Consider the following 23145-nt stretch of genomic DNA (forward strand, 5'->3'; position numbering starts at 1 on the left):
CGCCGCAATTACTAATAAAAAATAAATAAATAAATAAATAAATAAAAAGTCCATAAATCTATCCTGTAGTTTGTGAACCTTATAACTTTTGCGCAAACCAATTAATATACGCCTTTTGGGATTTTTTTTACCAAAAATATGTAGCAGAATGCAAACTGGCCTAAAATGTGATTTTTTTAATTTTTTTATTGGGAATGTTTTATAGCAGAAAGTAAAAAATATTGAGTTTTTTCAAAATTGTCGCTGTTTTTTTGTTTATAACGCAAAATCTAAAAACCATAGAGGTGATCAAGTACCACCAAAAGAAAGCTCTACTTGTGGGGAAAAAAAGGACATCAATTGTGTTTGGGTACAGCATCGCATGACTGCGCAATTGTCAGTTGAAGCAACGCAGTGCCAAATCGCAAAAAATGGCCTGGTCATTAAGGGGATAAAACCTTCCAGAGCTGAAGGGGTTTTTTATTTAAAAAAAAAAAAACACTTTAGACACTGCTGCCTGAGTAGTGTACTTTATGTAGTTTGCAAGATATGAAAAATGTAATGAATATGTGTCAAAACTGGTTCTGTAAGAATCTGTGGAATATTTAACTGCGTTAATTGCTTAAGTGTGAGAATTGTATTTACATAGTCAACACTACAGGATTTAGGCTGGCCATCATAGCTATTATAATACATTTTGTAGTCTGAAATGACAAATACATATACACACACATACAAATTCACAAAGAATTAAATGACTCATAGCGAGAATAGAATGACCCGAAAAGGGGTGGAACACTGTTAATTAGAATTTCCTAAAGCTGGCCATAGACAGTTAGAATCTTGGCCAGTTCAGTAGGGACCGCCTGAGATTGGCACCATGTATGGGCAGGCAGAAACTGATGAACTTGGGTACAACCAGCCTGTAGGATTCTGTATGCGTTTATTGTTAGCGGCTATTCAAGCCGCTAGCGGTTATCACTGTGCTCTCCCAGCGGGGGAAGCTCCTCTTGCCAGGCAAACATAATGGCTCCACAGGAGGGATTCTCCCCCCCCATCAACACTGACTGTGTTGATGGGGGAAGTGAGTGATTTTCTTTCCTGCAATCAAAATCGCTCCATTAATGGCTGGCTTAACACTATTCAATAATAAAAGAGGTGTACACAGAGCCACAGTGTAGTGCATACCATGACCTCTTGAAATAGTAGACATATGGGTCTGTATAGAACGGCTTTTGTTTTCTTCAGACAAGTTTTGCATTTCCATACAATATATGGGAATGCAAAAAACATTAAAAGCAGGTCAAATATACAGTGGGTACGGAAAGTATTCAGACCCCCTTAAATTTTTCACTCTTTGTTATATTGCAGCCATTTGCTAAAAATCATTTAAGTTCATTCTTCTTCCTCATGAATGTACACATAGCACCCCATACTGACAGAAAAACACAGAATTGTTGACAATGTTGCAGATTTATTAAAAAAGAAAAACTGAAATATCACATGGTCCTAAGTATTCAGACCCTTTGCTCAGTATTTAGTAGAAGCCCCCTTTTGATCTAATACAGCCAGGAGTCTTTTTGGGAAAGATGCAACAAGTCTTTCACACCTGGATTTGGGGATCCTCTGCCATTCCTCCTTGCAGATCCTCTCCAGTTCTGTCAGGTTGGATGGTAAACGTTGGTGGACAGCCATTTTTAGGTCTCTCCAGAGATGCTCAATTGGGTTTAAGTCCGGGCTCTGGCTGGGCCATTCAAGAACAGTCACGGAGTTGTTGTGAAGCTACTCCTTCATTATTTTAGCTGTGTGCTTAGGGTCATTGTCTTGTTGGAAGGTAAACCTTCGGCCCAGTCTGAGGTCCAGAGCACTCTGGAGAAGGTTTTTGTCCAGGATATCCCTGTACTTGGCCGCATTCATCTTTCCCTCGATTGCAACCAGTCGTCCTGTCCCTGCAGCTGAAAAACACCCCCACAGCATGATGCTGCCACCACCATGCTTCACTGTTGGGACTGTATTGGACAGGTGATGAGCAGTGCCTGGTTTTCTCCACACATACCGCTTAGAATTAAGGCCAAAAAGTTCTATTTTGGTCTCATCAGACCAGAGAATCTTATTTCTCACCATCTTGGAGTCCTTCAGGTGTTTTTTTAGCAAACTCCATGCGGGCTTTCATGTGTCTTACACTGAGGAGAGGCTTCCGTCGGGCCACTCTGCCATAAAGCCCGACTGGTGGAGGGCTGCAGTGATGGTTGACTTTCTACAACTTTCTCCCATCTCCTGACTGCATCTCTGGAGCTCAGCCACAGTGATCTTTGGGTTCTTCTTTACCTCTCTCACCAAGGCTCTTCTCCCCCGACAGCTCAGTTTGGCCGGACAGCCAGCTCTAGGAAGGGTTCTGGTCGTCCCAAACGTCTTCCATTTGAGGATTATGGAGGCCACTGTGCTCTTAGGAACCTTAAGTGCAGCAGAAATCTTTTTGTAACCTTGGCCAGATCTGTGCCTTGCCACAATTCTGTCTCTGAGCTCTTCAGGCAGTTCCTTTGACCTCATGATTCTCATTTGCTCTGACATGCATTGTGATCTGGAAGGTCTTATATAGACAGGTGTGTGGCTTTCCTAATCAAGTCCAATCAGTATAATCAAACACAGCTGGACTCAAATGAAGGTGTAGAACCATCTCAAGGATGATCAGAAGAAATGGAAAGCACCTGAGTTAAATATATGAGTGTCACAGCAAAGGGTCTGAATACTTAGGACCATGTGATATTTCAGTTTTTCTTTTTTAATAAATCTGCAACAATGTCAACAATTCTGTGTTTTTCTGTCAGTATGGGGTGCTATGTGTACATTCATGAGGAAGAAGAATGAACTTAAATGATTTTAGCAAATGGCTGCAATATAACAAAGAGTGAAAAATTTAAGGGGGTCTGAATACTTTCCGTACCCACTGTAGGTCAAGAGAAGGTCAACTACAGGTTAAATGCAACTGTCAGTGAATTTTAAGTTATCTTAGAAGGGTCTCAAACTTGCGTTAACCCAGTGGTGATCCCTACTGCCAGCCTTATAAGGGGTCCTGAAGAACAGGAGGTGAATGCCGCTCCTGACTATGTGACTGCTGTGATTGGCTGTAGCAGTAGTCATATGATCAGAAGTTCCTCTGCCAGCTTCCAACTGTTCATGGAGTTCAGGAGCTGTCAGTGACAGCTTGGTCAGTGTGCTGTGAGTGGACTCTACATGGATGCAAAGCTGTAGCACAAAGAAGGCTTCAAGGCCCTAACCCCTCCCCCCCCCCCCCCCGCTACAAAAATATGCACGGGGCAGTCGAAAGAGGTTAAACTGAAGCCATCTCCACAAGCCCAAAGCCAGTTGACACAGATCCTATCCCTTTTGGTAGCATGAACCACTGAAATGCATTAATGTCAGAGCATCAAAGAGTAGTAGCAAGTTGAGAGGCTGCAGCAACGACTGATCTGTGTCAGATATTTGTGAACAAAGCCAAGAACTGCACGTGCACCAGGTTGGACTGTCTGAGCCAGCATCTCAGTCCAGGAAATAGACAGTTACCCTGGATGATGCCTGAACAAAAATGGTGCTATCCTTCAGGAGAGAAATGCAGATGAAGGCATTGTCAGCCTCTTTGTCACATCAACCCTTCCCTCAAAGGCGGATGGAATTCAGTACCAGAGTCCGACATATCACAAAGACAGACAGGCAATATTATCAGCACAGTATCTCTTACCCTTAATGTCAGTGCCTAGTTTCTTTTCCACATGCGATACGATGTTCCAGACAGCATGACTGTGTGATGGAACATACGCCAGCTCCCAGGATCCCTTGTGAGAGATGTTAGGTAGAGCAGGAAACTGCATAGGCTTGTAATATGTAGCATTGGGGAAATTCTCAGACTCTACCCTATGCCGTATGGCGATGAGAATGGCAGAAAAGAGCAGTGGAAGAGCCAATTCAATCACTGTAACAAGCACCTGGCGTTTCTGTGAAAAGAAAAAGCAAAGTTATATAGTATAGAACTGGGCTGTATGGTATGCCCTAAGTAAAAAAAAAAAGTTAGCTAGTCTGCCCAATTGTGATAATGTAATGTTGAGCATCATACTAAGAATCCCCTCCCACTAATCTGCAGATATGTTTCCTAGATCTTGTTCCCACCTTTGGGTTCTTTGCAAAGGAACTTTATCAAGATATTTAGTCAGTAAAAGTGTATAAAAGTGAAAAATCTGACTATCAGTGCAAGTCACCTGAACCCAGTGCCAAACATTGGGATAGGGTCAACTGTTCTCTCTTATGAATGTAGTACAGGTTTAAGCCATAGGTATTGTTACTGAGGTCAAACTCTGTTCGTATTTACCATCCTTAAACAAGATAGTCCCCGTGTTGACACTGGCCTGTTAGCCATTGGAGAATAAAATCCCTAGTTTAATCAGTTTAGAGGTGGATTCCTTTAGCATTGAGGAAGTATATTTGGAGAGGTGAACAACACCCAACAGAGGCTTAGCGGCATTCCATAATCTCCCCATGTAAGGCAGGACAGTTGACCTGATTGGTTTCTTTAGGTAACTAATACCTTTCTCTCCTTTACAATTGGCATTTGTAACTAACCTATCAAGTCTGATTTGACAGACAAGTTGAAGTATGTGAAAAGCAAAGCATTACATTATCTGCACCAGGAGGCAAGAGCTGGCTGTTTTTGGTTCCTATATAATGCATATCCTGACCTCTAAGCTATCCCTAACGCGTAACTTTGACCCTAAGGTTAACCCTTAAAATTGACCTCTGCCCAACATTATAACCCAAACTGCAATCTCACCTTTCCTCATTTTACACCCTAACTTCAACACCTCATCTGAACCCTCAATCGCCTAACCCAGGGTTTCTAAACCAAGATTCTATGGAACCTTAGAGTTCCTCCAGAAATTGCTAGGGGTTCCTTAAAGAATCTCTCAGATAAGTTCCTACAGACACTGTTCTTTTTAGCTATCTGCAAGTGGGTAAGTCTTCCCAATTACCCCAAGCGTAAAGAGAATTCATTCCAGTGACCACACTAATGTATCATGAGTAGTAGATATAGTAATTTTAGCAGGAGTTCACTGAGACCCAAAAGTTAATTCAAGGGTTCCTCTGTGTTGAAAAGGTTGAAAAAAGCTGCCCTAAACCCTAACCTCAACACCTCACCCAAACCCTGATACCCTAGTCCCAATTTTAAACCCTATTATAACTCCTGAACTAACCCCTAAACCAGCCTTTTTCAACCTGGATGCCTTCAGGTTTTTTCAGGGTTGCTTTGGCAACATTCCTAAAAATTGCCCAAAAACTATATACAAACCCTAGGGTGGATCAAGCCTGCCTTTTAGTTACAGAAAGCCACAGGTTTTCATTGTGCACAAATACAACCTTCGCTGGCCTCCTAACAACCAATGACATTGGTTGCTAAGGAGGACATCAGGCGCCTGCACAGCATCCTTGTTTGCCCCACCCTTGCTCTTTTTGTCAGCTCTGGGGTCACATTAGTTGAGCGAGGAAGAGAAACATTGGAATACTACTCAGTACCTGAGTGCAAAGGCGTGTTTTGCTTTGGAAGAATAAATCACCTTTAACGTTGGGTGTCCTTCATGTGTGGATGTTGCTGCGTTATGTAAAACTATTAGTTTCATTTTTACCATTTTAGAATGGGGTGCCTCAACATTATGCAGAATTTTAAAGGGTGCCTTGACTGAAAAAAGGTTGAGAAACACCGCCCTACAAAATTAAATGTAACCAATCAGGTGCCAAAACTATCCTTGGGACTGTGACGAACACTATCTATGTCCAATTGCACAGTTATATTTGCCTCAAGGGTGATTCTCTGGCTGTTCCAGTAGAGATGTTTCTGCTTTCTTATTCAGTGCAAGCGAACAGACACAGATAAGTGCACACAAAAACATGTTCCATAACCTTACATCTCATGGACTCACCTGCAATATGTAGTTCTTCCACAGAAGGAGGCCCAGTTGTCTAAATACACCCATCTTGAGTCAATCCAGCTAGAGGAGATCCTGTAACAAAAGCGTGCATGTTAGGAGCTAGTAAAAAAAGACAGTTAAAGACCTAGGGCTCTGTTGCCAAAAAATAATTTTTTTTAAATTTATGTAGCATATATTAAGCCTTCAAAAGCTTGCTCAATGCAAAGATTTCTGCCCCTCCTTACCAACATTTTAGGCAGATCCGATACAAGGCATTGCAGTAAGGAACCTCTGCTGATCTGTGAGCGTTCCTCAGCAGGCTTCTTCACTGTTCCAGTGCACCTCAGTCTGTGTCGTAATAAGGAAGGACACAGCCTGGAATTGTGTAATGTCCTTTGAAATTCACCAGTCTACTCCCATTGAGTAGAAATCCCTGATTTTCTCTCTTTGAACACCCAGCTCTTGTCGCTCAAGTGTCCCAGAAGTTTACCTGTTAGGGAGCGTGGAGCACTTCTGTAGAGGGATGAAGAAGGAAAATGACGCAAAGTATTGCAACACATGCATGCCAGAAAGGGAAGCTATGCTGAGTGTGCACACCTGAAGAGCAGGGATGAAGGGCTAAGACAGACATGATATGTACATTAATTGAGGCATGACGCACCGCAGAGTTTGAAGAAGATTACAATGAAATACGTGAAGCCCTGTTGGAATCAATGTAAGCCTGACACAAACCCGGTCAATCTTAAGTCCAAACAATCAGCAGATCCCAAAATACAGGCAACTGAAAGGAAATGCAAATCTCAACTTCAACAAAATGGTGTCCATTACGGTTTATTATTGTTTAATGTGAAAATTTCAATAAGTTTGTTTAAAAAAAAAAAAAAAAGGTGTCTGCTGCACACAGACTCGGAAGCTCCTGTTCTCCACTTTTAGAGAACACTTTGAACGCTTTTCCCCCTTTTTGGGGCTCAATAGTAGAAGTTTCTCAACTGAGACACACTTTTACTTATTGGCCCATTACCACAACACTTGGTGGCTACCCTGTTCCACATCCAGGCTGTGCCTGTATTCAAATATTTGGGAGTTCATGTTTCTGGATACATTACAGACCACCTCTCTTGACCTCATCCCATTAATGCAAAAAACAGTAAATGTACTGTCTGCTTTAGGCTTCAGCTGACCCAGAATGTCCTCATCATAGTTTGGCAGACTGGCTCTGTTTATCTTAAGACCCATTCAAAGAAAAAAAAAAAAAAAGGCCAACATTCGGCCCGTGTGTATGGCACCCTGTTCGACAGAAGTTGTCCGTTTGGTCGGCTTCAAATCAGAATCAGAAGAGAAGATGACACTGGAGAAAATTCCTTCAAGTACTCCAACCAGCAGGAAGTTATATCAATAGATATGCAAGAGAGAAAATGCTTCCCATAGTGTAGTATTTATTAAAAGACAACTAAAAACAAGAAAAAGCCAAACACAAAAGGTCCAATCTTCAGAATATCACTTACATGAAAAGCCACCAGAACCCACAATAGCACTGGTGGCTAGGACCTCTGGCATGCAATACTGCTCTACGGCCGTTTCGTGTGAATTTTCTCCGGTGTCATCCTCTCTTCTGATTTGCTTTCTGGCTCAAGACCTGCTGTATAATATACAAAAACGCATTAGCTGTCCTAATAAGACAGCAACATGGTCTGGTGAGTGCGCATTTCTGTTTTTGGGTGAAGGACCACTGTAGGAGGATTGACCTTGTTTACACTGACACTGATTATCCATATGGACTTTTTTTTTTGCAGTTTTATGGACTGAGTTCATTATTTTTGATCATATGCACTATATGTTCACTAATTTTATGTTTAACGCTACAACCTATTTTTTCACAATTTGTATACTGCTACATATTTTTGGTAAAAAAAAAATTCCAAAAAGCATATTTTAATTGGTTTGCGCAAAAGTTATAGCGTTTACAAACTACGGGATAGATTTTTGGAATTTTTATTTATTTTTTTGTTTTTTGTAATGGCGGCGATCAGCATTTTTTAGCGGGACTGCGACATTGCAGCAGACAGATCGGGCCCCTAACTGACATTTTTGACACTTTTTGGGGACCAGTGACATTAACCACTTAAGCCCCGGAGGATTTGGCTTAATAGACCAGGGCCTATTTTGCGATTCGGCACTGCGTAACTTTAACGGACAATTGCGCGGTCGTGCAACGCTGTACCCAAATGAAATTGACGTGCTTTTTTTCCCACAAACAGAGCTTTCTTTTGGTGGTATTTGATCACCTGTGCAATTTTTACTTTTTGCGCTATAATCAAAAAAAGCGACAATTTTGAAAAAATAACAATATTTTTCACATTTTTTTTATATGAAATTTTCCCCAAAAAAATTTAAAAATCAGAAATTTTTAACATTTTAGGCCAATTTGTTTTCTGCTACATATTTTTGGTGAAAAAAATCGCAATAAGCGCATTTTGATTGGTTTGCGCAAAAGTTATTACGTTTACTAACTACGGGAAAGATTTATGTCATTTTTATTGTTTTTTTTTTTTTTTTAACTAGTAACGGCGGCGATCTGCGATTTTTTTTGTGGGACTGCGACATTGGGGCGAACAGATCAGACCCTTGACTGAAATTTTTGACACTTTTGGGGGTACCAGTGACATTACTACAGTAATCAGTGCTATAAATATGCACTGTTATTGTAAAAATACACTGGCAGGGAAGGGGTTAACTTTATTGGTAAACAGTGGGTTAAATGTATCCCTAGTGGCGTGATTCTAACTGTGGGGGGGGGGGGCGTGGCTAGTGATGTAACCACAGAGACATACGATCCTACATAGCAGGATCGTGTAGTCTCTGCAGTTACTTCAGGCAGAATGACAGGCGGCTTTGTTTACATTAGCCGCCTGCCTTTCTCCCTCTCCAGCGGGAGATTGCGAGTGGCCGGCGGACATCGAAGCCGCCGGTCACTCGCGCGGGGACGTTAGTGAATGAGCGGAGTCGTGCAGCGGTTGGCAAGTGGTTAATACAGTAATCAGTGCTAAATAATATGCACTGTTACTGTATAAATGACACTGGCAGGGAAGGGGTTAACACTGGGGGTGATCAAAGGAGTTAATGTATACCCAAATATGCTTACTGTGTGGGAGAAGGGTTCTGTGACAGGCACAGAGAGATTGAAGTTCCAGCTTAGCTGAAACTTCTGATCTCTCCCTGCCTGTCTAACAGAAGACTCGCCTGCTATGTTTACATAAGCAGGCAGGTCTTCTGTCAGTTTATCGGACGATCGCGGGAGGCCGGCGGCAATCGCCGCCACTCCTTCCGTGGCCCGCCTCATGCTGTGTCTAAACACAGCGGGAGAGCGGCTGTGGCGCGCGCGCACCGCCGAGACCTCGTGCACGAAATCACAGTGATTTTGCACAGCCGAACCGCCCTGCCGCAGTAATACGGTTGGCAAGAGGTTAAGGCTCTTCTGTCAAGTCTTACCAAATATAAATTGAGATTTGGTGATGTAAATATTGTGCTGATCATTGTTCTCCTTGCTGGAGGACCTGATATGAGGAAGAAAAGCTTTAACTTCAGAATGAACATAAAGCAAAAAAAAAAAAAAAATAGGAAAATCATGTTGGAAATATTTTTCAAAGTAACCTTTACAATGTTACCTAAAAAAAGTTGGGACTCAATGCTCAGCAAACTTTGCCAATAGTTAGCAACCTAGCCAAATACTACTGCAGGATTACAACTAGCACACTTAAAAAGGGTAACTCCACTTTCATGGGGGGGGGGGGGGGCATAAAAAAAAAATTGCAAACAAAGAAAAAATAATCTAGCATAAAAATTGTGACACAAGTCATATTGTAATTGAATGTTATTAAAAATTACCTCTCCAGGGGGGTGTGGCCGACGATGCATGGCTGAAGACATGTGCTTCTGAGCTCTGTGCTCTCCCGGCTGTGGCCGGCTGATATACAGGACTCTCACAAATCAATCTATATGCCGATGGATAGCTCTCACCCTGCTGAGCTACAGCAGGGGACCATCCAGAGGTACCTACTCTGCGCAGCTCCCCCGGAACCTCGGACCCCCAGGCTGGAAAAGATGGCACCAGGCCGAGCTGCAGGGAAAAAGCTAAAGCCCCCTCCCTCCTTTTCAGTACCAGCACAGGCGAGTGGGGAAGTGACACCGGAGACACAGGCTGTGCAGACTATTCCTCCAGCCTCTACAAGCAGGTCAGTGTCTCATCCCGAAGTACAAATCAATTCTGGCCCTGCAGTACCTGGAGGAACTTTTGGGTCTGAAGCTGCAGTACTATTGTCTGCTTTCAGGATGGATTTTGAGTCCTGGGAAGTTAAAATGGAAACATCAATGCGGGTAGAACTAAATACTTTAAAGCAACAGGTCACGGCAAATGAGGGGACACAACTGGTGCTGACCTGAGAACCACTGTTATCTCCATCCTATGGTTCTGGGAAGGGAGGACTCACTACCCATAGAACTGGACCGGGTCCATAGAGTGGGAGGTCAGGGAGGGGGCCATGAAGGCCGTCCCCGAGATGCACTTTGCCGTGTACATTATTATACCCTGAAGGAGGAAATCATGCGGAAAAGTTGGAGTATTGGGCCTGTGGATTTTGATGGCTCCTCCATCCATCTTTATTGAGACCTGTCCTGCAACACGCTATACATTAGGAGGGTGCTTCGCCCCTACTGGACCTTCTTAGACAAGCTGGTGCAACATACACTTGGGGTCATCCATTCAGTGTTAAGGTGACTCGCTATGACCACAAATTTGTCCTCTCAGAGCCGGAACAGCTCCCTAATCTTTTCCTCTTCCTTGAGCAAGATCTGATAGACATTCCGAACTGGTTGGACCCCCCCCCCCCCCCCCCCCCGAGGACAGACCAGGTTACAGAGACGGTCTCCTCTCCCACAGCGGCGTAGACGTCCAAGATCCAGACCTGTGTCTATGAATCATGGCATGAGATGCTCTACCTCGCCAGAAGATTAAATAGTCCCTGTATTGGAGGGCCGCTGAAAACTTTACTTGCCTTAACCGATGGACTAGATACGGTCATCTTTATTTCATCAACTCCTATCAGATCTACTATAGTCATGTCCTTTCATCAATGATGCCTTTCTCCCCATGGCCACTTTTAGGACTTCAGGGAATGGGCATATTGGAGCTTGGGGCTTTTGGCTGGACATGCTCTTACCCTGCTCTTCGCCAGTGAATTGTATCTGGCTGGAGTTTGGGACGGACCTTGGCACCTGTTGCTCTACATTAGTTATTACAAGATGTAGCTGTATAGCATGTTCTCTACTCTCTCTGGCTACCTATGGTTTGTTTTATTGTTTACATGCACTCCCCCACCCACAGTCCTAGGTATGCTTTTGCTGACCTTGTGGGCAATGGCTATGCCAATGGTTTGTGTGGAAGCCTGATGGAGAATTGAGGACTGCATTCTGCTTAAGATGCATCATTGGACCATTTAGAGTGCTGTTGTTTTTCTGTTAATTATCAATGAACAAGTGTTACTTTATTCCCGCTTATTTTATTTTCTAGAGGGTGTGTTTATTACTCTTCTTATATGCTTGTCATACTGCCAGGATCACATCTCAGATTTCTCCTCTTCGACCTTTCTCCCACATTAGGTTTGGCACAGTTTGTGCCAGAGCGTGATAAGCACGTAATGTTTTGCTCCGCAAACACTTTAGTTTTGTTGGACACTCCCCTCGGTGTCTTTTTCTTTCTATTTCTTCCTTCCTTCCTCTCTTGCTTCTTTTCCCTCCCTGCTCCCTAATCTTTTCCTTGATCCTTCTTCTCTTCCTTTCCTTTGCTTCCCCTTCCCTCCTCTGCACACTCCATTATGGCCTATACGTTCAGTTCTCGCCCCAAGCTAAAATTGGGGTGTTATGATACCAATGGTCTTAATATAGCCTCTAAAAGGGGACAAATCCTATACCAGATGCACAAGAGCCAAGTGAATGTGCTCCTCCTCCAAGAAACACACTTTTGTTCTAACTCTGCTCCTTCCTGCTTCAACAGATATTTCAACAGGTGGATCCACAGCACCAATCCACTGCAAAAATCCAAAGGAGTCTCCATTGCTTTCCACAAAACACTTCCTATCCAAATTAAAGACCATGTCTCGGACCCAAGGGAAGGTATGCGTTTGTGAAGTTCTCTTTCTGGGGCACTAAGCTTATGGTTGATAATATTTATCTACCAAATGTCAACAAGGTCTCAACGGCCCTGTAGTACCTAGAGCTCCTGTCAGGTTTCCCGAAGGTGATAAACAGTAAAACCAAAAAAACTTAACTAAAAAAAAACTTTTTTAGTTAGCGCAGTAATTTTATTTTTCATATTTTTAGGTTTCCCGAAGGGCAAGCTCATTCTGGGAGGGGATTTTAATATCCTGTTCGATCCTCTGTTAGATTCTTCATCTTCCTGTTCCTCAATACCTTTTACTAAGCTGAGAGCCCTGAAGCATGTCCTATTCAATTTACATCTTGTTGACGTGTGGAGGATACTTCACCCTAAATCCCGGAGCTATACTCATTTCTCTCATGTCCATCAGTCCTATAGCCGCATTGATTACCTTTTGGTAGATCATAGCTGTCTAGATTGGTCTCCCGAGTGCGACATAGACTCTATGGTCGGATCAGACCACTCTCCTGTATTCCTCACCTTCTTGCTTCCCTCCACCCCCCATCAAGGAGTGGACTTGGCGCCTGAATGACTCCCTGCTCTTGAATCAGGAGTGTATCTCTCGTATCACAAAAAACATTTTTAACTTTTTTGCGGATCACATGACAGACACGACCTCGCTCCCCATTCAATGGGAGACAATTAAAGCTGTCTTACAGGGCGCCTTTATTCAAATAGGGACCTATTTGAAGAAAGAACGTTCGTCTGCCATAATGTCCATAATTCACAAACTTGAATCCTTAGAAACTGATTACAAACAGGCTCCCACTGTGGATACGTTAACTACTCTATCGTTGGCCAGGTCACAACTCAGGGAGTTATATGAAGCGTCAGCGCGCACCTACGCTGACAAGTTAGCACTCCATCAGTATAAATCGCAGGATAAATGTGGTAAGCCTCTGGCCCGCTCCCTCCATCCTAAGTCTCCTTCTACCTTTATTTCCCACATTCAGGGCAAATCTGGTGAATCAGTTACTGCTCTCTCACAAATTGCTCAGACCTTTAATGATTTTTACCAATTTTTGCACAATATACCTCCAGAACCTAATCTAGATTCCTTGCCTTCCCCAGAGGAGACCACGCATCCTATATTGCTAGGACCACTCTGCCAAGATTAGATGTCGATACTATAGATGAACTTGAGCAGCCTTTCTCAGAAGACGAAGTAGCGAAGGCTATCGCTGGTACTCCTACTGGCAAGAGCCCGGGCCCTGATGGCTTCACCCCCAAATTCTATAAAGTGTTTGCTTCCCTCCTTGTCCCTTTCTTGACCAATGTATTTAACTCCTGTTCAGCAGTCTCTCTTCCCCCACCCCAAGACGCTTGAAGCTCATATCTCCCTTATCCCAAAACCAGATAAAGACCCATCCCTCTGTGCGAATTACAGACCCATCTCATTAATTGGGGTGGATCTGAAAATATATGCCAAAGTGTTGGCGAATAGGCTGCAACCCTTGTTACCTCACCTGACACACATGGATCAGGTTGGCTTTGTAAGTGGACGTGAAGCAAGAGACAACACTATCAGAGCTCTCCTTCTCACTACTTACGCGCATGCTCAAGATCTTCCTCTTTGCTTGTTAACAGTCGATGCTGAAAAGGCATTTGACAAAGTGGATTGGCAATTTCTTTGTTTATCTTTACAACAGATCGGGTTTGGCCCACACATGCTTTTGAAGATCCTGGCCCTATATTCTTCCCTGTCGGCTAGAATTAGAATCAATGGCTCATTGTCCCCAGTGTTTTACATTCGGAACGGGATGTGGCAGGGATGCCCCCTTTCTCCCCTTCTCTATGTCCTTACGATGGAATAGTTAGCCATTGCCATACGGACAAACCCATCTATCCGAGGAGTTCAGGTGGGCCCCATACACTCTAAACTTGTTCTCTTCACGGACGACATTCTATTGTTTGTCACCCAGCCACTCTCCTCATTGCCCTCAATTGTGCGAGAATTTCAAGACTTCGGGAAGGTGAGAAACTTCAAAGTTAATCATAACAAGTCAGAGATTGTCAATATATCGCTGCCAGAGAAGACTTTGCGCCAACTTTCATCTTTATTCCCTTTTAAGACAGTATCTTCCTCTATTTGCTACTTAGGAATTAACATACTATCCGATGCATCTTGACTCTTTGCTGAGAATTTTGAGCCCCTACTTCTCAGAAGCCAATCAGACTTGACCACATATGCCACCAAGAGACTCTCATGGTTTGGGAGGATTAATAATTTGAAAATGGATGTACTTTCCGCTTTCTGTATTTATTCCAAAGGATACAAGTGTTTATTCCTACTTTAGGAAGCTCTCCAAATTTCTTTGGCAAGCGGCCTGTCCTAGGATTAGATAGGCAGCACTCTCCCTTCCCAAGGGAAGTACCCGATGCCTCTTTATACCACAAGGCAGCGGTACTTACGCGCATTGTGGACTGGTTCCACCATCACTCATCTAAATTGTGTGTCCAGCTGGAACGCCACCTCCATTTAATAGACCTCTGTACCCTGCCGTGGACACCTGATGTTCACTGCAAGGTTACACCTCCCTCTTGTACTTTTATTTGTCAGACTCTTCAGATTTGGGACCGACTGACCACATCCAGCAAACTATCTAAATTGCAGGGCCCCATGACCCCCCTTTTGGGAACCCCAGCCTTCCCGCTGGCTTCTAGTGGGAAGAGGTTTGGCTCATGGAGTAAAGACGATCACCGAAGCCTTGCCCACGTCCTCCGCGCTGATCCATCACCGCAATATCATAGTTCCGCTATAAGTCGCTAATTGCTGCCATTACTAGTATAAAAAGAAAAAATTCCAGTATACATCATAGTTTGTAGACTCGAACGTTCGCCTAAACCAAAACCATATTCGCTTATTGGGATTTGTTTTACTAAAAATATCCAGCAGAATACATATTGGCATACAGAAGAAATTCGATTTTTTCATTTTTTATTGGATTTGTTTAATAGCAGAAAGTAAAAAATATTCAGGGTTTTTTCAACATTTTCGGTCTTTGTCGTTTATAGTGCAAAAAAATAAAATAAAAATGCTGCGGTGATCAAATACCACCAAAAGAAAGCTCTATTTGTGGGAAGAAAAATTATAGAAATTTTGTGTACACTGTGGCATGACCGTGCAATTGTCAGTTAAAGCAACGCAGTGCCAAAAATAAAAAAATAGCCTAGTGAAGTCAAGGGGATAATATCAGTTGGTTGATTGCAAGTATAATATACCCACTGCCTATTTATACAACAAAAGTAATTTGAACCCCTTGTATGTCAGTAGATCCACTTTTCAGGCCACTGGTGTAGAGTTTTTCAGAAAATTTAAAACAAAACCTATTATAATATGTTGTTGGCTGCAATAAATTATTTTAATGTATTTATTAAAGCGGTAGTAAACCGTGAAAAAACAAAAAATAAGAAAAATTCTCCCTGCAAGTTATTGTCATAATGTACTAGTATGCATCACATACTAGAACAAAATGAAAGACTTACCTGAAAATGAAGCCCTCCAGCGGCGCGCTGTCACCACTGACAGGGCTTCCATTTTCAGCTGGCCTTACGGGTTCCCGAGCTGCGGCTAACGGATTGGACAAGCTGCGATGTCATCGCTCCCATGCATGCATGCATGCATGCATGCATGCAGGAGTCACGGCCGTGGCACAGCTCTCTCAGTGGATGGCATACCTTCCATTGAGAGTGCAGTGCGCATGCGCTGCTGACATCACCAGCGCTGCTTAAAGTGGAGTTCCGGGCACAGAAAACATTTTTCAGTGAACATACCCCCGGGACAGTCAGGGCTAGTACATTCCACAATGGCTAGCCTCTGATCTGTCCCGGTTCGCACTTACCTGCAAGATGAAATACTCACTTATAAAATTTCTTCCACAGCGTTGCCATCTCTCTTGTGGGCAGCTGAAGCCAGCGCGGTCCTCTTCTGCGTCTTCTTTCGCGTCCTCTTCTCCCAGAATGCGCCTGCACCGGCCCCTCTCGTCACTTCCGGTGCGGCGCCGCATTCCTCCACAGCTTCTGGGCATGCCCAGAAGCTGTTTAGCAGGAGAATGCGGCGTTGCCCCGGAAGTGACGAGCGGGGCCGGTGCCGTCGCATTGATTCCTGGGAGCGATGACGTTCAGCTCCCAGGAATCATCGCGAGACAGGAAGTGACGGCGGAGCCGCGGCGCTGAGGGAGGAAGTACACTGAGGTGAGTATTTTCGATCTTCAATTACAAGGTGAGTAAAAAAAAAAAAAAAAGAACCTAACTATCCAATTCCTTTTCAGGTGATGGAGAACTAGCGAACGGGCACAAAAAAAAAAAAGATCGATTTTGTGCCCGGAACTCCGCTTTAAGTAAAAACCTCCTAAACAGGTAAGTAAGTAAAAATAGGTAAACAAGGCCCACAAGGCTGAAACGCATTTACATCTGCTGTCTGACACTGTGAGGTTTATTTACTAAAGCTAGAGAGTGCAAAATCAGTCACACTTCTGCAGAGAAACCAATCAGCTTCCAGGATTTATTGCCAAAGCTTAATTAAACAAGCTGAGTTTAGAAGCTGATTGGTTTCTCTGCAGAAGTGTGACTGAATTTGCACTCTCTAGCTTAGGGGGGCAGTAGAAAAAAAAAAAAAAACGGAAGAGGAAGAGGCAAAGAGGCGAAGCCTCGAAACGCGTCAGTCGTCATCCTAACAGGACAATGGACACTTCTATGGACTACTCCTGACACTCAAGCAATTGAGTTTGATATGATAGTTTTTCCCCTTTGTTTGTGAGTAGCCATTTCTACATTATATTAATAAAGCCAATATTGAGGATAATGCGCTAGGTCGGTTCGCCCCTTTTTTATGTGTTTTTTGTTTGTAGGACTTCTGGACTACCCCAATCCTTTAAGGGCAACTAGACCTGAGCCATCCGAGACGCCATATGTGAGTCCCATGGGAAGAGTAGTCGGGGAGCTTGGATTTTGAGCACAGAAGAAAGGTGTTTCATACACTACATCGTTTTGGAGCAAAAAAAAAAAAAACAGCCTGTGCATTCAGGGGCAGAGGCCATTGAGCTGTAAAAACACAAAATGCCAAAAAACGCTGCTAAACGCAAATAAATGCTGTAACAATTTTTTAGCCGCGTTTAGCGGTTTTAGGTATTTTTACATTATAAGGAGTGTTTTTACTGAAAAAAAAAATCAAGGTGGTTAGAGTGTTCCTTTAATATCTATCAGGTCCACCGGAAATACTGGCAGGCAGACCTGATTGGACCCTTTGTGTGAAAGGGGCCTTATATAACATCCAACTCTGAATATCTCCGTACTTGGTTTGGGTCTATGAGTAGGAAAGTGCTGATGTTAGAGGCTGGCCCCTTTTGCAGGTACAGGTATGTTAAGCAATAAAAATAAGTGCCTATACTGTTTAAAATCCAGTATTGCACTGGATCACCCTGCTCTGCACATGCCCAGTTGCTCTTATGTTTCGCACTGTGTCGAAAATCTGGAGCAGACGTCATTAAAATGGCGGCCCGCAGTCCGAGCACGGACCGACCGATGCTCCTGCCCGGACCGCCAGTGTAGTGCCTGAATGTCAGCAGTCATTGGTTTGCTGGGATTGGGGTTTTCCCAGCAACCAGTGACGTTGTGTGTGTGCATGCCCCAACCCCCTGCTCCTGACCGCAGCTCTCGCTTCCGGAAGGGGTCACAATTAGGGGTGTGAAGTTATGTGCACATCCTGCCCCCTGCTGCTTGTGGCTCGCAGGTCTCACTCCTTGCGAGGTATATCTCTCAGCTTCTGCCCCCTGCAGCTTACCAATTGTGCTGACTCCTGCTCGTAAACTATGTGGGGCATATTTTTTCCTAAGGTGATCGCTGATAGGCATATTTCTTTTTTTTTAATGTGAACACTGATGGGCATATTTTGTTAAGGGGCACACTGATGGGCACATTTTGTTGTGCCCATTAGATTGCACTTACCTTTAAATGTGCCCATCCGAGTGCCCCTTAACATAAAATGTGCCCATTAGCATACTACTTATTTTATGTTAAGGGGCACGCTGATGGGCATATTTTATTTCAAGAGCAACACTGATGGGTACATTTTATATTTAGGGGCACGCAGATGGGAATGTTTTGTTTGTGCCCATCAGTGTGCCCCTTAACATAAAATGTGCCCATCAGCATGCCCCTTATTTTATGTTAAGGTTCACTCTGATGGGCACATTTTATGTTAAGGGGCACTCTGATGGGCACAACAAAATGTGCTTGTACCTGAACATAAAATGTGCCCATCAGAATGAACCGAACATAAAATAAGGGGCATGCTGATGGACAAATTGTATGTTAAGGGGGCACACTGATGGGCACATGTTATTAGGGGCATGGCTGCTGATGGGCACATATGTTAAGGGGGCACGCTGATAGGCACATTTTGTTAAGCGGGCATTCTGATGGGCACATATGTTAAGGGAGCACTCTGATGGGCACACCTTATGTAAGAGGGCACACCTGATGTAAGTGGGCACTTTGACAGAAATAATTGAGGTAAGGGGGCACTCTGATGGGGACACCTGATATAGGGTGATACTCTGATGGTGGCAACTGATTTATGGGTGTAGTCTGATGTGGGCATTCGAATGTAATGAATTAGTCTGCTAGAGGCACCTGATGTAAGAGGGAACGCTATTGGGGACATTTATAGAGTATTACTAGAGTGTGTGGAGGAAACCGTAAGAAAAGCGTGCGGCTTGCGCCAAAAAAGGAAAGAAGACGCGTACAATCTTTCATGGTACAGACTTGTGATTCAGACGTCAGCCGAAAAACATTTTTTAGTTACCGAACCTCCTTGAATTTTAATTCACTAGCCCTGATCTAGGGGCTGAGCAGCTGACAGCCTAAAGATTTACTGCAGCTCAGGGGCTCTGGGCTTCAGCAAAATGGCATCCTCCTCCATGAAAAAACAGGAGCAAAACTGGATACAATTTACAGTACACACTAATTTTGGTAGCCCAATTTTTAATGTGGAATGTATGTTCCTTGCTAAAGAATGTTATTTTTTTTTTATCAAGCTGTTATGAGCAAAGTTCTGCTTTAAGCTGGTCACACCTGTTATAAGCTCTGTACAATAACTTTCAGATTTATATATAACTATGTAGTGCCAGGGACTTCCGAAACAATCCATGTCCAAGTAGACAACCCTCAAACTTTACATTTAAAATGTTGGAGAACCTAAGGCCCCTTTTACACATTCATTTCATTCGTTCAGTCACGTTTTTTTGGCATCAGTTTTTTTTCAGTCAACATCAGTTTTACATCCATTTGTCATCCTTACTCATCAGTTTTTCCATTCGATCCGTTTTTTTAACGGATGAAAAATAGGGCTTTCATCCGTTCAAAAAAACAGATGTTGACTGAAGCGGATGAAAAACGGGTCTAAATGAATGATCATCCATTTATATCCATTTCTCCATAGGAATGCATCAATGTCCGTTTTTCATCAGTCAACGAATGGATGAAAAATGGACGAACGGTCCGTAGGTGTGAAAGGGGCCTAAAAGAGATCTAACAATCAGGTTGATTGATCACTTCCACACTTCATCAAACAGCACCACCTGCTGGTGAAAAACAATTTAGCATAAGATCCAGTGTGGTTATTTTGTACAAAATGAGAATCAAAAATTATGTTTAAAAATGTCACATCCCAAGTAGAATTTGCAGAACAAACAAGGAGTCACTGCTCAAGGTAATGTAACGCCCAGACGAAGTCTTTTGATGACGAAACGTTGGCGACTCCAGATGCAAAGTCCACACGCCCCCTTACGGAGCCGGCTGCTTTACATTGCTTGATGCTGTTTTTGACAATTGCGGGACGCCGCACTGTTCTATGTACCTGTTTTTTACCTTCTCACTGTGAGTAGTATTCTTTTAATAAATTGGATTTTATATGTTACGGAATTACGCTATGGGCTTTTATTCTTTTTATATACTCATGCTTATATGATGGAGTGATTATGAAGCATTGGAGCTTGACAACCGCTGGTGACATTGGTATAACATCTTGCTGGGAGAGGCTGTCTCATTAAATTGAGTAGCCAAGGAGTTCTGGTAAGCTGCTTGTGATACTTGTGCACAGAGGTGTCCCCATCCTCCACTTTTCCCTGGGTGTCACTGAAAAGGATTGTTCTCCTCAACACCTTGCATGCGGATTCATTTTCATTTGCATTTCTGTTTTGGGACTTTATTCAGTATTTTGGACACTATTTTGCTTATATTGTATATTTTTTTTGTGGTTCTCCACTTGCCACATTATTATTCAAATTACTTTAGCGCTGCACTTTTTGTAAAGATTCAAGGTGGTGTAATTGCCTGATGACTCACACTCACACTGATGACTCCTTTGTAATGATTAAGCACACAGTCAGTGTGTGAAACGCGTCTACCTTGTCACGATTGTCATATTTGGATGTCCAGTCAATAAACCTGGATTTTGACTCAACCTGGAGTGCTGCCAATTCCTTTTCTTTTATCATAGAATTTGCAGAAGTCAACTGAAAATCAGCCTTCAGAGGCAATGCCCTATGTAAACTATTTATTTTTAGAAGTGCTTTAGCAGCAGAAAAGAGCAGCTCTGCAGACAGATGACAGCAACTTTAGAAGTCTGCAAGCTGCAAAGTAAGGAAAAACAACAACTTTAATGGTAAATCAATGTCTACATAGGGTTGTGTTCTCTAAATCCACGCAGATTAATGGGCTCCACTCATCTGCTGCCATCTTGTGTCTACAGGTTAGAAATCTCAAGGGCACTAGCCTTAATGCCAAAGAATAGACAGAAACGTAGCACTACAAACGCTCTGCCTCAAAAAGAAATGCATCACCACCTGCTCAAAGGAAGCACATGAAACTATGTGGCCTGGCTGCCTACATTGTAGCAATCAGTGATGCTGTGCAGCCTGGCCAACTGCATCCTAGTTATCATTGCAAAGACCGAGGGGGTGGAACAAAGAAACTGACACCTGCCCTTGCATACCTAGTGATACCTACCTCTGGAAACTCCTGGTTCCTTAAATCGGTGTTCTGACGAAAACTCAGACCACGTCACTTCCAGTGATTTTACAACAGCGATAATTGGAGATTTTGACGAGTTGCTGTTTTCATAGAACACCAGCAGCATATACACTATGGTACACAATGTAATGAGTGGACACTGTTATTCCACCCGTTTTGAACCAAAAACATGGCTGACAACTTTTTTCCCATTTACACATGGTCCGTAGTGTATACATCATCCCGTCTAAATCTCCAATTATTGCTGCTGCAGAGTCACCGGAAGTGACATGGTTGGAGATTTTGGCAGAACACCGGCCATAGATGGATCGAATCTCATCCAGTTCAGCAGGGACCGACTGAAATTTGATCCATCTATGGGAAGGCTGATTGTACCCAAATCGATCCATCGATCAGCTTGGGTAGAACTAGTTGTTGGATTTTTACTGCCTGGGGCTAAAGCCACTAGCAGCAATCATTGTGTTTTCCTGGCAGCAAAGGCTCCCCATGCCCCCCACCCCCTGCTGACAGAACACAGTAGCACTGTAGGAGGCATTCCCCCATCAACACTGACTGGGAATCAAACAATTTTCTTTCCTTCCATCCATGGAGGAAAGATTGATTATTCTATGGGTTTTCTTAGACAATTGCTGTGGATCACAGCTATTTAAACATTTGTCTACTTGTTAGACGTGTGGCCAGACAGCAGTGAGGGGTGTTTGTTGTGGACCAACCTGTCTCAACAATAATGCAATCTAGAAAGATGGGACAAGTGCTACATGCACTTTATTGCATGGGGGAGAAGAGCAACAAATATAATGTTTGGGGAGTTTTGTTTTGGTTCTAAGGAGATTGTTCCTTACTGCTGCTCACCAGCCCATTAGGTGGACACAGCAGTTGCAGGCTGCGTGCCCCAGGGGGCGCATACAGTGCACATGAGCACCGCAGTGTATGGGTAATGTTATGGCGCCTGGGGGAGCCACCCGTCGGCAGTAAATTTTTTGTGTTTCCTTCAGACATATATTGATGCATTATTGCATCTGTGCAAATTACACACATAACTCATATCTTGTACACAAACCAGACGCAGGAGAAGAGGGTCCTTCCCTAATATCTATATCCATGTAGTTCTACAAATGAATTACCCTTTAAAGGCAACAAACTGTGCTAGCTGTGAAAAAAAGGAGGAAAAAGACAATTCTCCAGTATTGGCTGGTCTCCCTGCAACTCAACTTTTCCTTATTACTGACTCTTACCATCTAGAGTAGACCACTACATACAGTGGTAGAATGCACTTGTTACAGAATCCAATGGATCACAACACTTTTCAATCTTTAAGCAGATTCCACTTCATATGGCCCTCAATGGATAGAACGTTCCATCCAAAGTGGACCACTACATACAGTGGTCGAATGCACTTGTTCTCTTTTTACTTCAGAAACAGGACTTACAAGAGGACAGCTGATAAAGTTAACAGGCTATCATTTAAGAAGCCTTCATGTCAGACGTGTGGGATCTCCAAGAGCAATCTCTTCTTTATTCACTAGTCTGAGCTCCATTCAGAGTTACTAATGGGGATAGTACCACCCTAAGGAGAAACAAGGGAAGTGGAGTCACCAAAAGCGGGGGTTTCCGGAGGATCTTAAAGAGGAATACCAATATCCATTGTAGGCAGGAAAATTTCCCCTTAACCACTTTACCACCGGAGGATTTTGCTGTCTTACCTCCAGGCCACTTTTTGCGATTCGGCACTGTGCGACTTTAACTGACAATTGCGCAGTCGTGCAACGCCGTACCCAAACAAAATTTACGTCCTTTTTTTCCCACAAACAGAGCTTTCTTTTGGTGGTATTTGATCACCTGTGCGATTTTTACTTTTTTCGCTATAAACAAAAAACAAAAAAAAAGAGCGTCAATTTTGAAAAAATAACAATATTTTTCACATTTTTATATGAAATCCCCCCCCCCCCCCCCAAAAAATGTAAAAAA

At 43.2% G+C, this 23145-nt stretch overlaps 1 protein-coding gene across 2 annotated transcripts in view; it reads right to left on the reverse strand.

Annotated features, from left to right (window-relative positions):
* The window catches only part of ABCA3 (ATP binding cassette subfamily A member 3), an 899850-nt gene that overhangs the window by 77202 nt on the left and 799503 nt on the right, over positions 1 to 23145 (reverse strand). For both annotated transcript variants that reach the window (XM_082262135.1, XM_082262134.1), the window contains exons 3-4: positions 5946 to 6026; positions 3719 to 3971 (exon numbers count right to left, since the gene is read on the reverse strand). In XM_082262135.1, coding sequence (XP_082118261.1) covers positions 3719 to 3971; positions 5946 to 5999 — 307 coding nt within the window. In that variant the 5' untranslated portion in view covers positions 6000 to 6026. The remainder of the gene's footprint in view (positions 1 to 3718; positions 3972 to 5945; positions 6027 to 23145) is intronic.

This window comes from Pelophylax lessonae (assembly GCF_965119305.1).
Source record: "Pelophylax lessonae genome assembly, chromosome: 6".
Classification (NCBI taxonomy): Eukaryota; Metazoa; Chordata; class Amphibia; order Anura; family Ranidae; genus Pelophylax; species Pelophylax lessonae.